The sequence below is a fragment of the Rhinolophus hipposideros genome (genome assembly GCF_964194185.1).
Source record: "Rhinolophus hipposideros genome assembly, chromosome: 11".
In the NCBI taxonomy this organism is placed as follows: Eukaryota; Metazoa; Chordata; class Mammalia; order Chiroptera; family Rhinolophidae; genus Rhinolophus; species Rhinolophus hipposideros.
In genome coordinates, this window is record NC_138057.1 from 1,435,844 (window position 1) to 1,450,883 (window position 15,040).

The window sequence follows — 15,040 nt, forward strand, 5'->3', positions numbered from 1 at the left end:
GACTTGAGACTTGAAAGAAATGAAAGAACTCTTCAAGAACTTTCTGACTCTATCAGAAAGAGCAATATAAGAATAATGGGCGTACCAGAAGGAGAAGAAAAAGAGAAGGGAACAGAGAATATATTCAAACAAATTCTTGATGCGAACTTCCCAAACTTGTGGACAGAACTGGATCCTCGAATCCAAGAAGCAAATTAAACACCTAATTACCTCAACCCCAACAGGCCTTCTCCAAGGCACATTGTAGTGAAGCTGTATAAAATCAACGACAAAGAAAGACTTCTCAAGGCAGCCAGGGAAAAAAAGACGGTAACTTACAAAGGAGAGCCCATTAGATTATCATCAGATTTTTCAGCAGAAACGCTACAAGCCAGGAGGGAGTGGAACCAAATTTTCAAACTATTAAAGGAGAGAAATTATGAGCCAAGAATAATATATCCAGAAAAGATATCCTTTAGATATGAAAAAGGAATAAAGACCTTTCCAGACATACAGAAGCTGAGGGAATTTTTTTAATACAAGACCTGCACTACAAGAAATACTAAAGGATGTTATTCGACCACCATCAACAGGGACAATTTGTGGCAACATAAAAAGGGGGAGAGTAAAGGCCTGAACCGGAATATGGGAATGAAGAAAGTAAGCATGCTGAAGAAAATAGAATACTCTAAATATCAAACTTTCTTTTACATAAACTTAAAGGTAACCACTCAAAAAAAAATCCAGAACTGAAATATATACTGTAAGAAAACAAGAAACAGAGGGAAACATCATAGAATACCACCACACAGAAATAATAGACAACAAAAAAAAGGCAAAGAAACAATGGAGACACACCGTTACCAGGAAACTAAAGACAGAATGACAGGAAATCCTCACACATCAATAATCTTCCTAAATGTAAATGGACTGAACTCACCAATAAAAAGGAACAGAGTAGCAGATTGGATCAAAAAACTAAACCCAACAATATGCTGTCTCCAAGACACACATATCAGCTACAAGGACAAGCATAGACTCAAAGTGAAAGGCTGGAAATTGACACTCAAGCAAATGGTACCCAGAGAAAATCAGGTGTAGCCATAATGATATCAGATGAAACAGACTTCAGGGTGAAAAAGATAACAAGAGACAAAGATGGACATTTCATAATGGCAAAGAGGACTATACAACAAGAAGACATAACAGTCATCAATATTTATGCCCCCAATCAGGGAGCACCAAAATATACCAAGTAGTTACTAACAGAACTAAAGGGAGAAATTGACCAAAACACAATTATACTAGGGGACTAAATACATCATTGACAGCTATGGATAGATCATCCAAACAGAAAATAAATAACGAAATAGCAGCCCTACATGACACATTAGATGAAATGGACATCATTGACATATATAGAGCACTTTATCCTAAAACATCACACTATACATTCTTTTCGAGTTTACATGGAGCATTCTCAAGGATAGACCATATATTGGGACACAAAATCAGCCTCAGCAAATATAAGAAGATTGAAATCATACCAAGCATTTTCTCTGATCACAAGGATTTGAAATTGGATATCAACTGCAAAAAGAAAGCAGGAAAAACCACAATTACATGGAGATTAAACAACATACATTTAAAGAACGACTGGGTCAAAGAAGAAATTAGAGGAGAGTTCAAAAGATACGTAGAAACAAATGACAATGAAAATACATCCTACCAAAATTTTGGGGATGCAGCCAAAGCAGTTTTAAGAGGGAAATTTATATCATTACAGGCCTACCTCAAGAAACAAGAAAAATCCCAAATAAATAACCTCATGTTACACCTCAAAGAACTAGAAAAAGAAGAACAAGTGAAACCGAAGGTCAGCAGAAGAAAGGAAATAACAAAAATCAGAGCAGAACTAAATGAAATAGAGAACAAAAAGACAATAGGAAAAATTAATATGACAAAGAGTTTTTTCTTTGAAAAGATTAACAAAATTGACAAACCCTTGGCTAGACTCACTAAGATAAAAAGAGAGAAGACACTAATTAACAAAATCAGAAATGAAAAATGAAAAAGGGGAAGTTATCATGGACACCACAGAAATACAAAGGATCATGCAATAATACTATGAAGGACTATATGCCACCAAATTCAATAACCTAGAAGAAATGGACAAGTTCTTAGAAACATATAACCTTCCAAGGCTGAACCATGAAGAACTGGAAAATCTAAACAGGCCGATCACCAGTAACAAAATTGAATCAGTCATCCAAAAACTTCCCAAAAGCAAAAGTCCGGGACCAGATAGCTCCACTAATGACCACTGTCACAAAAGTAGTAACTGGAACAATTCCCATAGTTAATATGAACTCTTTGGTCTCCTAGTACGCAAATATACCTTACTATGAAATGAACTAGTTGATGTTGGATGCACTGTTGGAAACTGACTGCAAGATCCTAGAATCCTGACTACAGTGATAGATTTAGTTCCGATCATACAATCTGCATCTCCCTTAGCGTAAGCATCCTTCCAGTAAGATTCCAAATAGTAACTAGATGAGATGGTAATTCAGGGAATGGTTTGCCCAATCAGTTCAAAATATAGAAAGGGAAATGGAGAGGTTCAGGTCAAAGTGTGACTTTTCCCTTAATAAATAAAAGACAGTCACAAGAAATCAAAAGATTGTTGTGATAACCTTTAGGAAAAGAGAATCACAGGATTACAAAGAAAAATGACCCAATCACTTCACATTTAAAGGAAATAAATTTAGAATTATATTTCATTCAGATGAAATGGATGAAGGATACATGTGTAATAAAGAGTTTCTATATGGGAACAAGTTTAATTAGAATATGTCATTTTTGTGAGATCATTAAGTGATCATTATTATAATCTACAAAGACTATAATGACAAATCACAAAGAAAAATAAGCAAATCATAGCAGATTGATTGGAATGCTTTACACATTTTGCTACCGATGAATTTTCTGTTCGATAGCTAAACTCAAAACTAGAATTTCAGAGCCTACATTCAATACTCAATTTCATTACTAAAATGTATCCATACTGATTTTAAAAAGATGAATAATAAAAACAATCAGCCAAACCCCCCCTCCCCGACCATCCCCAGGTTTCTAATGCATTTTTGCCCACTGGGCTCTGGTTCACAGGAAGTTGGAAACCCAGCTGAAGGCCATTTGAGAAGCACTTCCTGGTTTACAAATGTCATTAGGGGATTGATAAAGGAATCATAATGCAAGTTTCCACATAACATGAAACATTAAAGCCCAACTTTGACTTTTATAAAGTTCTGTACCACATTTTTAACAGAGTAGGGCCACAGCTTAAGTCCTTATTCTCACTTAAAACCCAAGGTCATTATGCAAAATACATTTCAGTTTTAGGAGATCGGGTGAGAACAGTCAGAAACTGCCGAACAGTGATTGATGAGTGCACCTAAGTCATGTTACCTCAGTAGATCATTAAGAAGCCCTGGGCAAAGCCTCCTGGGACCGGGCGTGAGTAGGCTGAGGGCTCAGCATCCCCACCGCCTTTCCCAGGAGGACGAGATTGGGGCTTCCTCCACTGGCAGCTCCTGGCTTGACAAGAAAGTCACATCATCACAGCAGTAAGTAAAACCACTGCCGCCGATCAGAAGAAATACTCTTTCTGGCTTTCATTGACTGTACTTTGCATGTTGAGTTCACGTTTCAGAGCAGCCTCAGTATTGTCTCCATTTTCTGGAATATTCGACTCATTTTTTTGGTATAACCATCTCTGTTGATAAACACGTATTGCTATGGCAGTGGTGCAGAGCAAGGTAAATATCACAACCGCTATCACACCTAGTGAGAGAAGAAAAAGGAAAAACACAGAACACAAACTGTAAACGTTGGCCTAACTGGAATCTATCCTAGCGTCGTTTATATCACACAAACAGATGGTTCCCAACGTACAGTGACTCGGCGTTCGATGTTTTGATTTTGCCATGGTGCGAAAATGCTACTCAGTTAGGCTAAGCTATGATGTTCGGTAGGTGATGCATATTATTAAAACATGCATTCTTGACTTCGGATGTTTTTAATTTACGATCAGTTTATTGGCAATCTCGTCATAAATTGAGGAACATCTGTACAACATCAGACAATTTGAAACCAAGGGACTTATAACGTGAAGGTTACTTCTAATTCCCACAACCTTTAGATACAGCAGTTTTATGCCTTTATCTTAGACAAACCATGACTGGATTTCATTTAGTACAGTCACACTTACATTCAGAAACACAATGTGGCCTCTTAGGTCATGCCCACACTTCATGCTAATGAGCAAGCAGGTCTTAATTATTTTAAGAGTATAGAGTGTTTAGCCCATTCATAGAGTAATTATGTATAAGTATTTTAATAAAATGTGATCACATTTTGGTGCTGATGAACTGCTGACCTGCAGTACTGTGGTACATGTACCGCTATCTCCACCAGGCCAGTGGAGTCCTAAGGGATCTCTGTCTGGGAGTGGGGCTCCACACCTCTGTGCAATCCCCTCCTTTCCTGTGGGTGGGGCCCGTGACTTGCTTTTAACTGGCAAAAAAGGATAAAGACTGTAGCTAATTACGTGTATCTGACTTTTAATTACGTCACGGAAGATTGTGGCACCTGTCTTGCTGGAGTCTCTCCCTTCCTGCTGGCTGTATGGTGGAAAGAGCCATGCTGAGAAACCCCACGTGGCAGGGAACAGCAGGCGGCCTTCTCAGTGCTAAACGCAGGCTCTGGCCATCAGCCAGCAAAATCCAGAAGCTCCCAGTCTTACAGCTGCAGAACACTGCATGTTACCACCAACCATGAGAGGCAGGAAGTGGCTTCTATCCCAGTGCGACCTAGAGATAAAACCCCCACCCTGGCTGATACCTTGATGGCAGCCTCACAAGACCCTGAGCACAGGACCCCAGTGAGCTGTGCCTGAACTGACATGCAGAAACTGTGAGATAAAAATGTGAGTCGGGTTAAGCCGTTTAGTGGGTGGTAGTTTGTCATGCAGCAATAGGTAATTAATATACGATAGTATTGCTAATATTCAGTTAGATGGAAAATAGATTATTTGACATCTTGTATTGGAAATGTTTCAAGTATTGAAAACATTAGCAATGTCAGTGGTTCCCAACCTTCGCTGCACAGCAGACAATAACTCAGAATCTTTGGGTGGGAGACTTGGACATCAGCATTGTTTTAAATGTCTTTTAGATTAATTTAAAGCACTGCCAGGGTTGAGACTGGCCAGCTAGGCTGCAAAATGTTTACTTAAGCTATCATATTAGTGAAAAATGAATGTCCAATCTATACTGCAACAAATACGTAAAAAGAAGAATTCATTAGTCAATATACTTTAAAGATGATTGATTCAGGCATTAATTAATATCTCCAATTAGCAAATGTTAGAAAATTCCTGTTACTGCTTAGTTACGTAAATCAAATTTCTATTGTAAACTGAGCGCTCTTCATTGTACTCTGGGACAGACACAAGCAAGTATAATGGAGCCCAAAACACTCAAAGATTGGTTGTGCGTAATTAGTCACAGGAATTCCTGAGCACTGCTGCTAGGAACCCAGAGCCCTGCTAAGCTGGAAGGAGGTAGCATATTCATGAGTTTGTGAATATTCTTAAATATTCAAAGGTAGACTAACCATGATGTGCAATATATTTTGCATCTCACTTGGCAACAATACTTTTAACTATTTTTATGTTTAGTTATAGAACTTTGCTTTAAAGAGCTATATCATCACCAATTTCAGTGTCAGGGACCGGTCACTCTCAATAATAGTGACCAGGCCACTGGATAATACATACAATTACTGTCAGCATTATACTGAAACAGCCAGGATTTCATGTGTGTGATTGTTTGTTTTATCAGGTTTGGTAAGTTCTAGACAAACTTCTATGTTCATCCAGTATCTAAAGAGATTAAGATAATTTGAATAATGGATCTGATGCATTCCAGAACCTTCCTATCAGCAACTCCCATGTAAATGTGTTTTTGACAGGTTCATGTCTTCCTGCCTATCTACACATGTGTTCCTTTCTCTTTCCATCTATCTGTCTGCCCATTTACACTATGAACCCCTTGCCAGAAAGAAATTCATAGATACAGAGAACAAACTGATGGTTGCTAGATGCGAAGGGGGTTAAGGGGACTGGGTGGAAAAGGTGAAGGGATTAACAAGTACAAATCAGTAGTTACAAAATAATTGTGGGGATGTAAAATATAGCATAGGGAATATAATCAATAATATCATAATAACTATGTATGGGGTCAGATTGGTACCAGATTTACCAGGGTGATCAATTTGTAAGTTATATAAATGTCTAATCACTATCTTGTACACCTGAAACTAATATAATATTGTATGTCAACTGTAATTGAAAAAAAGGAAAGAAAGAAAAGAAAAAAAGAAAGGAAGGAAGGAAGGAAGGAAGGAAGGAAGGAAGGAAGGAAGGAAGGAAGAAAGAAAGAAAGAAAGAAAGAAAGAAAGAAAGAAAGAAAGAAAGAAAGAAAGAAAGAAAGAAAGAAAGAAAGAAAGAAAGAAAGAAAGAAAGAAAGAAAGAAAGAAAGAAACTCTCTGTGATCTCTGGTTTACCTGGTTTGAATGTTGTTTAGGCTAATTTTCCTTTCCTATAGTGTTGCTTTTGTTTGCAAGAGGGAAAACGGTAATGCAAAATGCAGAACATAGAGAAATCCACCTATTGTAATTATCCTTTAAACAGATCAAACATTGTACACGTGGGTACAGTCTGTGATTGGTTAGACAAAGGGCTAAGAACTCTTCCTAGAACCATACACTGGAGGTCAATATACTCAGCAGTTGGCAAAACAGGGAGCAACCAGTCTTTGCACAGATTGAAGCCAGGTGCAAGTGAATTGTGGGGCCCAGGAAACTGAGCTGTTGTGTCCCTGAGATCTTCCCTACTCTGGTTCTCCATTCCATCCATCAGGACTCAGTAGGATTTCTCAGGGGAATGACACTGGCTACTTACTTACTTTGTACATCTTGCCATTGATATTTAGCCAAAAGCAATAAAGCTCCAAAGACCACATTTTTTTTTGTTCTATTATCAATTTGACTATTATCTTTGCTTTCTCTAATAAAAGGGCAACTAAAATATTTTACAAATTTTTGGATTCCTATTCTGAAAATATTAATCACATTTTAAGATGATTTATTTTAAATTAGCTTTTGCATTATAGTGAAATCTTTTCATTAAAAAACCAAATTAGAGTGATTCAGGATTATGATTTAAAATATTCCTTTTAGATATGCATTATGAATAACATTTATGTTTTTTGTGTGTTCTTTGAGTTATAAAATTGGGGTCATATGCCTCACTCATTACAAAAATGAAGTATCTAACATAGCAATGGAAATGTTAACATTCTTAAATAGATTTGGTCAGCCCTTTAAAGCATCTGAATTTTTCCTAATTGTCTGGAGAAAACTTGGGTCTGGATGAATGCAGGTAAATGAACAGATCCTATCTGAACAGGGGAGCAGCCCCTTGAACAATGGACAACCAGTCAATCACCCACTCTATGAGTAATTACCTTAATTTGGGGTAGCAATAGAATAGACAGCAGTTTACTTCCTCCCCACCAAGGAGAGTTTGCAACTGATTCACATTTCAACAATCTAATTAAGTGAAATAAAGTGTCTTTGAATGATGAGGGAGATTTGAACATTCCATTTTTGAGTCAGACCTGGATAAATTCAGTTTCAGAGAATATATTGAAAATAGTTAAGGTGCAATTCTATCTATCTATCTATCTATCTATCTATCTATCTATCTATCATCTATCTATCTATCTATCTATCTATCTATCTATCTATCTATCTATCTATCTAATCTATTGTTGCCTAAGTTAAGATTAACACTAATTAGAAAAATGCTAATTTGCATAGTTTAGCAGTTTCTCCTAATATATGTTTTATTTTAAAATGTTTTGGGCTAATGGACTGAGAGGTGCATGACTATTTTGAATTGAAAAACTAAAAGTAAATGCTATATATACTGTGTTTATAACGAAAATAAGACCTAGCCGGACAATGAGCTCTGATGCGTCTTTTGAAGCAAAAATTAATATAAGACCCGGTCTTATATTATAGTATATTATATTTGCTCCAAAAGATGCATTAGAGCTGATGTCCTGCTAGGTCCTATTTTTTGGGAAAACACGGTATATATATATATATATATATATATATATATATATATATATATATATATATACATACACACACACACATATATATATCACGTGTTTACATATATACATATAAATAAATTTATATATACATATAAATAAATTTATATATATATATATATATATATATATATATATATATATATATATATATATATATCCCCTGACAGCTATCAATATATTAATGGCCATTTTCAAATGAAAAACCTTCTCATTATTCTATAGTTTGGCAACTACTCTTTAAAAAGTGTTTCAGTGGCACCACCAGTTCCTTCGTCAGAGATGCAGAATCCGGTATTACAGGTAACCCCTGTTTGCCACAGCGCTTCTGTAACACAGTTTGGCTCTAACAGTTTGAGAATTAGAGAGATCCTCAAACACGGAACATAATAAAAGCTTAATAGTGATGACGAAGAAAACATTATTCAATACATGTCGTCATACTTTGGGTGAAAATTGCTTTAATCAAGATATTTCACTGAATTATAAAAATATGATACTTTGTGTTTTTGATTTTTGGAGCCTAACCCCTTTTGTAGGAGCTCTTGTTTCGCATAACACGGCAGTTTTAGGGCCCTGGCAGCCGTGCCGCACGGGGGCCACCTGTGCACCACACGTCACAGGGGTGTGGCCTGCCTCTGAGGCCTCCGTGGCGCGGTTCTCCCGTGGGGATCCCGCTGACAGCGACAGCACCTCCGAGGGTGCCCTTCGCGGGCCTGTTACCTCCAATGACCGCGGAGCCATGTCCGTCCGCTCTGACCCAGGGCTCGCCCCCATCTGTCGGTCCAGAACGACCTACAGTAGAAAAAGGCAGAACGACAGGGGGGTGGAAAGGCGGACTTTTGAAAATCCACAAACAGTTGAAAGCAGACAATCGCAGCCATAGAAATGAACGAGAGCCGAGGCACTGAGACTGGAAAGGGCAGAGAAGGGGAAGGCGGACCCACAGAGGACTTCGGGGAGCCTCGGGACGCAGAGCGGCTGGCAGGCCGCGGGCGGAGGGCCACGCACCTGCGCCACCTGCGGGCGGCCGGGTCGCCGCGCGCGCCGGGGCTCCGGGCCCCGCCCCCGGGCACAGCGGGACGCGGCCACCTGTCCGCGGACGGCGACTGGGCCCGGGCGGCCGGGGAGCAGCGCCGCCTGCAGCGGGGTGGCGGGGCCGAAGCGCACGGCGGAGAGGCAGCCGGTGAAGCCCCGCGCCGGCTCGCAGCGTGTCCGGGTCCGCGCCGGGGGCTCTGCGGGCCAAGAAGAGGGCACACACGTGAGGCGGGGCCGCGGGGGGGCCGCGGGCAGGGACCTCTCTGCGAAGCCTGGGCGCGGCCTTCCTCGGGAGACGCGACAGGGCCCCCTGTGCCTCGGCCGAGGACCCGCGGGACGGCCTGCCCGCCGCCAACTGCACTTTCCCCAGCGGCGTTCACCGTGACAAACCAATGAAATCCCCCGCCACTTCCGTTTTCAAATGATCATTAAAGTGGGCAACCTAAATGAGCAAACTAAACAGAAACAGTCTCAGAGATATAGAGGAAAAACCGAGGGTTGCCAGATGCTGGGGGGTGGGGGTGGGGGAGAAGCCGAGGGGACCAGAAAGTGCAAATCAGTAGCCACAATATTGCCACGGGGATACGAAAGACACTTTGGGGAATGTAATCAACAATGTTGTGAAAATTTTGTAAGTGTCAGACGGGCACGTGTCTTATTAGACAGACCGCTTCATGGACGGTGTAGATGCCTGACCCCTGCAGTGTACACCTGAGGCTGAATAATATTGAATGTCAACTATAATTTAACATATATATAGTCACAGGATGTGGAGTACAGCATAGGGAATAGTCAGTGGTACTGTAACAGCTATGAACACTGCCACAGGGGTAGTACATTGGGGGCTTATCACTTTGTGAGGGGTGTAAATGTCTAACTATTAGGTTGGTGCAAAAGTAATTGTGGTGTTTGCAGTTATTTTTAACCTTTTAAACAGCAATTACTTTTGCACCAACCTAATATTACATGGTTTTGTACACCTGAAACTAATAAAAATATTTTAAAAATCATTAAAATGTTTCAACAGGATTTGTGGCCAGTAATCAAGGTGGTCACAGTGAAATGTTTGTCGGGTTTGTGGACAGTAGCGCTCTGGGATCCCTACTGCAGTTCTAATCTTTACACTTCCTAGAGAGCTCCACAGAAAGGGAATGGTGACAAAATACAATGTACCACTCAAGTTTCTTTCTTCAGTAATAGCTATAGAAATGAAGCTAGGTTATTTGTACCCTACCACAGGTGCCGCCTGGGAGCTCCACACCCACTCCCTCTCCACTCCTTCAACAAGGGTGTTTCCCTTTCCATAAATCGAGGCTTGCTCCCCACCATCCTGAACACTTCCCCATTCCCCTACTTCCGTCTCTCCCCAAGCTGACCTAAGAGCAGCCATTACACAGGAGAGCAGAACATCAATTCATTCATTTCAGGGATTAATATGTCCCTCGGTGCACTTGCTCAGTGGACACTATATCAGACTAAGGGCAGTCAGTTGGAGACTTCACATGTTTCCGTGTGTCAGTCAGGGACATGTCCATGTACCCAGCAGAGGGAAACCAGTCACCAAGACAGGGCATGCATTGTCACACATCACCTTCACGGTGTGTAGGCCAGCTTGTTGAATCTCCTTTTCCTGACAACCATAGAACAGCTACCAAGAATTTACCAAATGGCTTCCATAGACAGTGCATTCTGCTAAGCAATTTAGAGAAGTTATTATTTAATGCTCACAGCATAACACCACAAGTGCTTTTATTCCTGCTTTAAGTTAGTAACAAAAGAGTTTAGTGAACGAAGGTGCTCAAGTGGGGAGTGAGGAAGCTGGTTCTAGGCCAGTTGTAGTAACCCCTTTCTCAACAGAATATTGTCTCTTTTACTATGTTAACACCTTTTGGATATGTCCATGATTGCTCAGATCAAGGGACAGGTAAATGGGAGTCATTATACTATTCTTTCTATTTTAATGAATGCACATAAGGTCAACAGAGTATACGTACATATGCTGTAAGTGCTTTTTGGTTGGGGTAATGGCCAGTCTCTAAGTTCATCCTGGGAATCTCAGCTCTGATCCAGTCTTTCGTGGCCTTGTAGTTAAACTCTCAGAGGACAGTCTTTATTTCCTTTGAGTTTAACTTTGAGTTTTTGAGGGACACTGCTCTTTTGTCTCCATTTCCTGAGAAAGTAAATAACCATAGCTTTGTTGGATATGTAGTAACCAATACATACATGCTAGACGCTATGAAAAATAAAGGGCTCTTGTTAAAACTATAAAGAAGAGTGAGGATTTAGAGCAGCATTTAATGGCTTGCCATTACACATTTACACTGCTAGTAAGCAGCTGAAGCAGACTTTTGGACAGGGGCATTTGAACTCTGAAGCCAGGGTGTGTGACCACACTGCAGCCAGCCTCGCCTGGTACATCAGTTACAAAGGGTCACTGTTCTTGGATCATCTCACAGAACTGGTGGGAAGCTCCTGGGGGGCATGTGTTTTATTCCTGTCTCCCCCTGCACTTAGCTTAGTGTCAGTTGCATAGGATGCTTCATACGTTTTATAATCACAGGATTAATTTAGTCCCATGACCACCTTTGCGAAGTCAGTTTGGGTGTTCAAATGGTTTTTAAACTGTGGCACTTTTCAAGGTGTGGCCTGAGGAGTACAGAGAACCCACCTTGTCATAAAAGATTACTGCATTGGCTCAAACTAAAAACGCACTTCCAGAGTTGGCTGCCATCTTGTGCCCCTGAGTTTTACTAAATGTCAGGGTATCTAAAGATATCCTCATTGTCACTAAAGTGAAGCAGCACACCCTGAAGCTTCTCCCTGAAGGATGGTAGAATATGGCACCCCAAAATACGCCACGTTGGCATAAAGGTTATTTTGAGCTAAAGTCACTTGAAAAACAGCAGGTGCAAGAGGGACACTCTTGACCGACGTTTTCTTCCTGAAAGTGGAGATAAAACTTCCATGAAAAAGCTTCCCTCTCTGTACCAGGAGGAAAGAAATATTTTTATCACCAGAGGCGGGGAGTCCAGCCAGAGAAATCTGTACATACAAACCTTGTTAAAATAACTCCTATCTCCCTTTAGTCTCCCCATACATTTTAGTTACCTATTCACAATCACTACTCTTTGTTCAACCTGGTATTAAATACTTGGGCCTATCTGCCTTTGGGGCCTTCATTTTCCAATAAGGGCTCCCACGTACATTTACAAATCTATATGCTTTTCTCCTATTAATCTGTCCTATGTCAATTTAATTCTCAGGCCCAGCCACCAACCCTAAGAAAGGAGGGGTAAAGTTCTTACTTCCCTACAAACTCATGGGAGGTATTTTGAATCTTATTATAGGTCTCTCCTTTTTTCTGTTAAACTTTATCTCACTATTTTAGTCTGTCATTCGTGAAAGACAAATCTGTTCTGTATTTACTCCTTCTGGCTTGATCTAACTTTGAGACTTTCAGCAAATGCATTGGGAGCCATTTGGCCTTACAAAATTCTGTTCAGTGATTTTTAAAGTTTTGAAAGTAAGTGTTTGCTATGTTAAAGACCTCTATATACATTAAATTAGGGGCATGTTTACATTGTTATAATCATAATGAACATCTCTCTAAAACATGTAGCTTTCTTGGACAGGTTGATTATATGAGACATGAAAAAGCTTTATGCACGAGGAATTTCAGGTAGATTCTTAAGTATACTGAAGTAAAATGAGCTTGGGACAACTCAACTAAATGATGGTTGTAAATTAGAACGGTTCTTTAAAGATTACTTTCCTTCAGAATTTTGAATTCAGACAATACATATTTCTTAAAGAAAGGCACTCTTGCTTGTATATACTTGAGAGACTGTAAAGAAGAAATAAAAAGACACTGCAATAGTAACATAGGACTTTTGCAAGGCTAAAATACTGAAAAACAAAAAAACAAACAAAAGCCAAAAAACTACATACAGATCAATTAAAAACTTAAGCTGTTGAGCAAAAAGAGTGACCAGGCAACATTTGCTTTCTTGGTCAAAGTCTGACATGAGTGCTTCCAGACCAGGGTAACACATCCAATCTAGGGCAGGCATTCTCTTAACGAATTAGACCAATTTTGTGGATTTATTTTTTTTAGAAGTAACCTAGCTTCATTTCTGTAGATATTACTGAACTTAGGTTCAGCTGCTTGCCACTTGTGAGCCAGTGATGAAGAGACAAGAGTTGGTGGAAAGAAAAGGTTTATTCAAAATGCGGCATTCTGGGAAGATGGCGGACTCCTGTCTCAAAGGACATCTTCCTCGTTTGGAGAATGGCCAGAGGTTTTTAGGTGCATAAGAAGAAGCAAAATAAAGATGATTCCTGGACACTGATATCTGGAAAAAAAGCAAAGCAAAGCAAAACAAAACAAAACAAAACAAAACAAAACAAAAAGCAATGCTTCCCAGAGTCTGGTTTGTCCCAAGATAGTTATCTCAGACTCTGTTGTAGGAGTGAATCTCAACCTGGTTGCCGGCAAAGCAGATGTCGATTAAACAAATTAACGAGGTATGCATGCAGCCTTGGGAAAACAAGGTCATTAAATCCAGTAGGAGGGGAGGGAAGCAAAGAAATTTAGTTTTAAACTAAATTACATTGTTAATTGAACTAGAGTGTTAAATCTTGACAATAGAAAAATACAGTGTCACTCTTACAGAAATTGTGCTATTACTGAAGAAAGAAACATTGGTAGTACATTATATTGCATTATATTTTCCTGTATTTCAAAAGTCTGTACTTAATATTTATACATATAAGTATATGTGGATTTGTGGGTGTGGGTGAATTTGTATGTACCCAAACAGCCCATCCTTAATCATGCAGATGTAACTCTGTGTGCTCATGCATGTGTGGGTGTGAATATACACGAAAGGTTTAGTTCTCACAGTTTCCTATCCCCTTTATAGTTTCCATCCTGAGGTTATCGCTGTGATTCATTTTTTTATTGGAGTAATTTTCTAGTATTTTCCTCAGATAGGATGCATAGTTAACATTTAATCTCAATCCTTTTTTGTTATCCAAAATCTTTTTTTATATTTGTCAGATAAATTATATATTACATACTTGAGTTGCACCCCATTCTTCATAACAATATAACAATATTGTTCCATCATTTTTCTCCCTATTGTTACAAATGAGAAGTAGGATGCTAATGCCAAAATAATTATTTTTTCATTGTAATAACTTCTGTCTGGAAAGTTTGGAAGATTTTTCTCTGTGGTTTTGTAATTCAGGAATTTTCCTAGATGTGTGTCTTTCCTTGTCAGAATTGATGAGTCCTTTCAATCTGCAAGTTTTCCTTTAGTTCGGAGAAACTGCGTTTTTAAAAACGTATACAATTATTGTCTTTGCTTCTAATTCTTTTTCTGGATCTCCAATTATTTATGTTAGATATCGCAGAGCTAAATTCCAAATAACTCTTATTTTCTCTCCTAATTTCTATCTTTGTCTTTTTGCTCTGTAGTGAGATATTTCACCTACATAATATTCCAGGCTACTATTTAAGGATAATCAGTGACGATTCTTTCCTTTAGACCTTTCAGAGAAATTTTGAAAAATCATATTTAATTCCTAGTGTGTGTGTGTGTTTTATTCAAATCTCCTTGAGTGCCCAGTTTCATCCTAGTTGTTCTATCTTCTTCAATACTGTTGTTTCCTCGAAAATAAGATCTAACCAGAAAATAAGCCCTAGCATGATTTTTCAGGATGCTCGTAATATAAAATAAGCCCTACTGTATTTCCCCGAAAATAAGACCGGG

General features: G+C 39.3%; 1 protein-coding gene across 1 annotated transcript in view; it reads right to left on the reverse strand.

Moving 5' to 3' along the window:
• Nucleotides 1-2,733: 2,733 nt before the first annotated feature.
• LOC308504800 (contactin-associated protein-like 3) overlaps nucleotides 2,734-15,040 on the reverse strand; it is a 194,714-nt gene continuing 182,407 nt past the window's right edge. The window contains 5 exon segments of the mRNA XM_081066133.1: nucleotides 2,734-3,825; nucleotides 8,952-9,023; nucleotides 9,240-9,296; nucleotides 9,299-9,426; nucleotides 9,428-9,463. Of these exon segments, the coding sequence (XP_080922259.1) occupies nucleotides 3,632-3,825; nucleotides 8,952-9,023; nucleotides 9,240-9,296; nucleotides 9,299-9,426; nucleotides 9,428-9,463 (487 nt within the window). The 3' untranslated portion in view covers nucleotides 2,734-3,631.